Below are 7,177 nucleotides of genomic sequence, written 5' to 3'. Positions count from 1 at the left end.
ATCGACATTGAACAGACAAGTCTTCATAACTGACCTTTGCTCGAAGGAACAATACTGCTAATTAACTCACGGAATGAAATCTATCTGATCTCTATGGAACTGACACAGGTCATTCTAGCTACTGAATCCCAAGTTTGACTTCCTTCACCCTGATTAGCTTCAAAGTTTACAGATGTAAAAATAAAACTTGAGTTATGGATGAGACGAAAACAGGATAACTTTATAAAAGAAACACAAACGGAGAATAGAAGCTAGTTTTGGTGGCATATTATTTTTATTTATCAGTACAGCTTCTTTAACTGTTTAAATTAAATACTGGTGCATTTATTTTTTAAATGGAACATTTTAAACATCAAAACACTTAAGGAACACAGAAAAAAAATCTTATAGTGCTTGCAGGAAGACTAACATTTTCATTCAGGCTTGGAAGGAAAAGCATTGCGTACATTTCAGACTAATACAAATTTGAAGAATGCTTTACACAGTCAGTGTGGATGAAAAAATTCAGACTGTACTTCACACAGATGAAAACACTCAGCAACTTGGGAAATAAAACTTGAATTTCCCAATGGATATCAGGCATAAAAGACAAGCATCAAATTCTGCAAAGTTCTCCTCGTCCATCACGTGGTTTTAACCTTCCATAAGTTCCAACATATTCACAACCCAGTAGCCTTTCCAAGTTCAAGTCCCTCATGACCACCAGCCTTATCCTTGTCAAGCTCTATTGATTTCCTGCACCCCTGTGAATTGACTTCGTGGTCCTCATTTTCAAATCTCACCGCTACCTTCCTCTGGGTGATTCCATCCAGCTTATGTTGTCGCTGCAGACCATTCCTCTGGTTCTGGATTCCTACTCTGCTTTTCCTGCTCCTGCCCTCAAAAATTCTTTTCGAAATCTCTTTTGTTTCAGTGTATTACTCTGTGCCTTCAGAAACCCAATCTTCTACCACACTGTCAATCTCTCTGCTTAACATTTCCCTCTTTTTCTCTTCTTTACCTCTTTACAATTAAGTTGCCAAATATCTTTTGTTATGTGAAGAGGTGCATAAAAGATGTCGGTTGATGTCGGTTTTGTTTCTCATCACAGGGGGCAAACTGACCATATAGTAATGAACAGACACCTCGATTGCCCTGGCAGTTGGCTCCATTCTGCTGTATTTTTGGCACCTGTTTTCTCCATGACATCCCCATGCTCCTCGCAGGGGAGCCAGTCCATCCCTGCTTCATCACTCAGGGAAGTTTAGAGGGTAAAATTTCCCAGTTATGTAGTGGTGCACTTTACAAGATGAGCCCCCACATGACTGGGTTATCAAACCCAAACATTTATCTTCAATTCTCCCCCTTCTTTTGAAATTTGGGTCTGGTTCCAGGGTTTGAACTGTATTGCTCCATGTGGCTCTTCTCCATGTTTGAAACTACACACTAAGCATCCATGTGCTGACTTCATCCAACTTTCACAGAAATACATTTCCCAGTACAGATTATGGTTTGCAGTCAGCAACATAGCCAATTTTCTGTCCTGATAATTACTCTCTCCTTGCCAAATGAACTTTTTGTTACAGCTCTTTTAATATAAGCATAGAAATTGAGATGATATAATCATAATTCTCTAAATGATGTTCTGTAGCAGAGTATGAAGATTCCCTCTATCTGCTTGTGTGTCTTACCTAACCTCTCCTTTTTTGTCCTTTACAATACCTTGGATTTTTGGAGTATTCCTCCCTCACTCATTCTGAAGAAGGATGGAGTGTGTCAGAATGAACATTTCATGACCACCAGCTTGACCTTTGAAATGCTTAGCTCCTGGTTTATCAATGACAAAATATCCCACATTCATTTCCTTACATTGAAAACCCATGTTTGTCATCACCTATACATCACTTCCTGATTTACCTCGTCTCTCTTTGTTCTGGTTGGTTTGCTGAACTCTGCTTTTTGATTCTTGGTATCTCAACATCATAAAAACCATGAAAGGCAGCTCTGAAGATTGCATTGGGGAAATTTCACTATTCACTATTTCAATAAAAGAAGTTGATGAAAACATTAAAACTGCACCTCAATGGGAATTTAATGGAAAAATATCCATTAACATAACAGCTTTATATATACTTACAAAGTATTTTGAAAATTTTAATGGAACTATTCTCAGTGGATTGTGAGTATGGGCTTCCTTTATAACAACAATTTTACTATGGTGGTTGGGAGTAAGGGAGAATAAGCATTCAGATCCCAAATAGTAACATCTTTTAGACTTCATTTAGCAAGCTAAAATCCTGAGGAACGCTCTCCTGAACTCACTGTTGAAGGTAGTGTATATGATGGGATTTACTGCACTGTTGACATATCCAAGCCAGGTAGTAGCACTGTAGAGTTCTGCTGACACATGGCATCGCTTGCAGTGGATCTTCAATATGTGTGTGATAAAAAATGGCAACCAGCACACCAGGAACATACCTGTGAGAGGGAAAGATAACACAGTGATATAATAAATCACCCTACAAAACCTTTCCCGAACATCTTTCTCAATTCAACATGGCCAGGCGCACAAAAAACTCCTTTTACTTCATCTAAGCAATACCTCCAAATGTGTTCCAGCTGTTCTGTAGGTCGTACACATCTATAATGTATGATGCATTCCGTGCCATGCCTAGGTAACTAAAAAATGCCCCCTTGATGTGCTTTAACCATTAACGTCGAACACATGAACTTTTCCACTTGCCACTGTTATGGACTATCTGAGTGAGATTATTACTGTGGCAGTCTGGTGCTCAAATTGTAACATGGCAGATATAAGTGGATGAGCTTTAACTCTCAGACTAGCTGACTGCCCTCATCTACCAGTAGTCTACCTGGTCCATATAATGAGCCAGGCCACATTATCTGTCACCGGTGAGCTGTGCACCTGAATGGGCAGGTATCCACAGCAGCTAGTTGGCTCTGGGCTGATGCAATACCTGTTGGCAGAAAGATAGTGGTATCGTGGAAGATCACAGTAAAAATGGCAGCTAGCAGGGAACGTCATCATTACCCTGATTGCACAGCTGGGCTGAGTTAAAATTAGCCAAAAGATTATTATAGTGTTGATCCAGCAACAGAATTATAATTAACACCTTCACTGCAGTGAGATTTTCACAGTTGTAACTTAAAAGAAACGATTAGAAAGAATTACCTTTAGTATTGGGAGCTCAACCTGTCCAATTACTGTGGAGCAGCAAATGGAATGCTTATCTAAACAAAACAGTGCAGTCCAAGTCGGGGGGAAGTCATACTTGAAATGTATGGTGCTCTGGGCAGATCACACCTTCAATATTGTGTCTAGTTCCAAAGAAGACATTGAAAGACAAGAGGTCTTTCTGAGAATTGCACAAGCCTGATCCTTATCTGAGTTATGAAGAAAGAATGAACAGTAAAGTTGGACTTTTCACTGCTGAAAGGAAGTAATTGCATGACAACTTTATAAAGGTAACGGGCAGTAAATGATACAAAGTTCTAGAATGCTACTTAGAGCCAGAGTCAAATTAATCATAAGTATGTTTTTAACTAATAGCTGGAAGTTATGAAAGAAGATTCATTCTGTTTTGCTCCAGTAAGCGCATGTTTTTGCGTGGTGATAACGACTTCATTTCCAGATCTTCCAGAACGTTCCTATTAAACATTAAAAGTTTTACAAGAGAAACATAACTGATGCAATGTACTTGCCCCAATCATAGTGCTGATCTGGTGTTCGGATATCGCTGGGCCGTAACTTCCTCAGAGTGGCAATCAGCTTTGAATTGTTACTCTGTGCCCACTTACCTATGCCAAATTTCTTCTGTGCCTGTCTCGCCCGACCTTCCAACTCAGGCTGGGCGAGGTCCAAGCAGCACAGCTGTCTCCAGAGTCCAGCACCGTCAAACTGAAGGGGGACACACCCCCTGTTTTTACAGCACTAGCTGTCAGGCATTGGGAGGGGGTGGGGAGGGTCGGACATCAGGAGGAGGCTGAGTGGGCCGGACATTTGAGATGGTGGGGGGTCTGGAGGGTCGGACAATGGCGGGGCTGGGGGCGTTGGACATTGGGAGGGGGTAGGGGGGGTCAGACATCGGGAGGGAGGTGGAGTGGGTCAAACATTCGGGGGTCTGGGGGGCTTGGAATTTCAGGGTTGTGGGTTGAACATGGGGGTGCTGCGGGGTCGGGTTGGGGGGGGCTGTTGGCAAGGGTTGGGCCCACGGTGGATGGGGGGATGAGTTGGGCAAGGAGTCCCGTGCGGGTGGGGAGATTCCTATGGGGGATTTGGCGGGTGGGGAATACTGTGGTGGGGTTTTGGTTAGTAAGGGGTGGGGGAGACACCTGGGGGGGTGGGGTTGGGACAGCGAGGGAAATCCCGTAGCAGGATTGGTCTGGGCCTTTACAACAGTTACCCAGAAGTTAGAAGAGGTTTTAATTCTCCTAACATTTCCTGGGTAACTATTGGTATTCCCCTGGCGGAACCATCCGAAGTTTGTGATTTAAACCGCATTTTCAGATGGTTCCCAGAGCAGCGCAATTGTCCGGGGGAAGTGTGCACTTCTGGGCAATTGCCGGGCAAACCCTTATCTGAGAACTTGCCAGAGGGATTCCCCAGTGCGCCTTTGAGGTACCCCCCAAATCCGACGCTGGGGAGCTCGGAGGTTGCGGCCTGTTATCCCAGTACCGTACAGATCAAAAAGATGGAATGGACTTCTTCACAGAACAGGGCAGGCAAACGCTCTCGAATTAATGAATAAAACAATCCTGTAATATGGGGAATTGTTGGATCATTTTGGAAGGACAGGCTAACATGGCCAGAATAACATTTTAAAAAATATTGCGTTGTTTTTCGTTGCGTCGAGAATAATTAAAAGGCTCCTGTGAGGGATTCCCTGATAGCAGCTTCAACGAGTGGCTTTAATGAACTCACATAATTGCTTAAGCAAAATGGAACTGAGCCCATTCTAATGTATTCAAAATGTTTCTAAAATTAAAGTGTCATTTTCTCTTGATGTTGTTCACAAACAATTTTTAAAAATGAATAATCAAATACATATGTACATAAATATATACATCTGTGCCTTTGAGCTACATTACTCCCACAATTAAATCTTTGTCATTCTTTGTCATACATCAATAAATCTGTCACGGACCCTTCCTGCCACTTTTTCTGTAGCTAAATTAAAAATAGAAAATCTGAAATATATAATCTTATTCCATTATGTGTAGATATTAGAACTGTATGTAATATAAATAGAAATACTACTATCAATATGAGGTGGTCTCACATCTCTCATTTTAATGGACTCAGGAGTCAGATAACCAGCCCAACTTACAAGAACATTGACATTTTTCTTCTGAACTACACTCAACCAACTTCATATTGATATAATAGTGACAGTGTAACTACATCCTATTGCTCAGTCTCACTCAGGGTCTCTGTTCTCAGTCTTCGATCTCAAGTTTCAGTCTCAATTTTAATGGCTCTTTTGGTGAAGACAAGATGTAGCTGAACTGAACAAGTGAGAAGACCCCAGGTTTGATACGCAGTTTGTGCTGTGTTAGTTGATCTCCGCAGGGGTAGGAATAGGGTGCTGCAATTGGCTTCAGCATTCTCAAGCTTTGATTAATAAAATCACCTAAGATTTCTATTCTTGATTGCTATCCAGTGGACCCTGCAGGAAAATATATGGAATTCTGAAGAATTATTGTCTGAGTTGAAACATGAAGTGTGGTCACTTGGATGAAATGGAACATCCATAGAACCACACCATAGCTGGTGTCAATGCCTTCAGGAGTTAGGTTGCCAACTCTGGCTGGACATATTCCTGGAAGTTTCATTACATGACTTCCTGTCTCCAATCACCCCATCAAACAGCCTTTTTATTTCCCTATCCTAATCTTTCAATAATTAATAAACACAAGTGTTCTAAAGAAATGTAAAAAAAAAAAAATTCTTTTAATACCCCTTAGATTTTTCTCCTGGGTTGCTTGGAGCACTGACCAGGGGATTAATTGTTAATTCCTGGACACTCCATAATAATCATAGAGAGCTGGAAAACCCATTTAGGAGAGGAGGAGGGTGAGGCCTACTCTGGGCTTCAGTTCTATGAGACAGAATCAGAAGCTCTGGTCCTTCCAAAGGTTCTTCACATATGTCTTCACATACTTAAGGTTTATTTAACTTTCTAAGATGAGAAGCAAATGTTTTGATACTTACCCAGAACAATGACCAACATCCGGGTTGCTTTCCTTTCTCTCATTTGCAGGTTTCTGCGTTTTGATACAGGTCTCAGGGAAGTTGTGGTTTTGCCGCTGGACAGCTTTTTCACTACAGAAGCATGCTTTGTTGTACAGATGCTCCTTCTCTCTGATTCCTCAATCCCGTTGTCTGTCTTTGCAAATGTTGCATGGCTCATACTGCAGTAATTTGCTATTTCAACTGGTGCCAGCAGTTTGTTACTTGGAGAAAGTTCCTTCTGTTTGTTAAACTTCAAACAAGTGAACAAATGTAAGCTTCTGGGAAAATTTTCTATCTTTTCCTAATCATAAGAAAATGTTATTACTGTATGTCGGAAAAAAAAAGTATAGCAACAATAATTCAAAATGTTTGTCAGCGAAACAATCTGCATTTGATGGAAACTGAAACAAACAGAAAAAAATTAGCAGGCAATCTGTAGAAAGAAATGAGCTAATAATTTTTCAAGTGAAACATTTGACAAAAAAGACTTGCATTTATGTAGCACCTCTCATGACGTCAGGATGTATTAAAGTGCTTGGCAGCTAATTAATTACTTCTTAAGTGACCATTGTGATGTAGGAAACAAGGCAGCCAATTTGCACATGGCAAGCTCCTATTAGCAATGTATTAATGACCAGATAATCTGGTTTTGAGAAGTTGATTGAGGGATATATATTGGCCAGAACACCAGGGATAACTTCCCTGATATTCATCAAAATAGTGTCATGAAATCATCTACATCGACTTCAGAGGGTAACTATGTTATTGTTATGACTCTTCAATATTTTGCACCTGACACACGAACTTGCCTGTTCTCTCCACATACACCACCTGACCCACTGAGTGTTTCAAGTCTTTTCTGTTTTCTGGTTCACAATAGCTTTAGTAGCTTTATTCAGTTCTCATTCCCATTGATGTATGTGGACCCAGTACAAATGCAACAGC

The 7,177-nt window shown here is 40.9% G+C and overlaps 1 protein-coding gene across 1 annotated transcript in view; it reads right to left on the bottom strand.

Annotated features, from left to right (window-relative positions):
* Positions 1 to 2,260: 2,260 nt before the first annotated feature.
* The window catches only part of drd3 (dopamine receptor D3), an 86,917-nt gene continuing 82,000 nt past the window's right edge, over positions 2,261 to 7,177 (bottom strand). The window contains exons 6-7 of the mRNA XM_078560451.1: positions 6,212 to 6,533; positions 2,261 to 2,457 (exon numbers count right to left, since the gene is read on the bottom strand). Of these exons, the coding sequence (XP_078416577.1) occupies positions 2,261 to 2,457; positions 6,212 to 6,533 (519 nt within the window). The remainder of the gene's footprint in view (positions 2,458 to 6,211; positions 6,534 to 7,177) is intronic.

The sequence above is a fragment of the Cetorhinus maximus genome, chromosome 16 (assembly GCF_964194155.1).
Source record: "Cetorhinus maximus chromosome 16, sCetMax3.hap1.1, whole genome shotgun sequence".
Taxonomy (NCBI): domain Eukaryota; kingdom Metazoa; phylum Chordata; class Chondrichthyes; order Lamniformes; family Cetorhinidae; genus Cetorhinus; species Cetorhinus maximus.
Note: the sequence above shows the minus strand (reverse complement) of the source record. Positions and strands in the feature narration are given on the sequence as shown.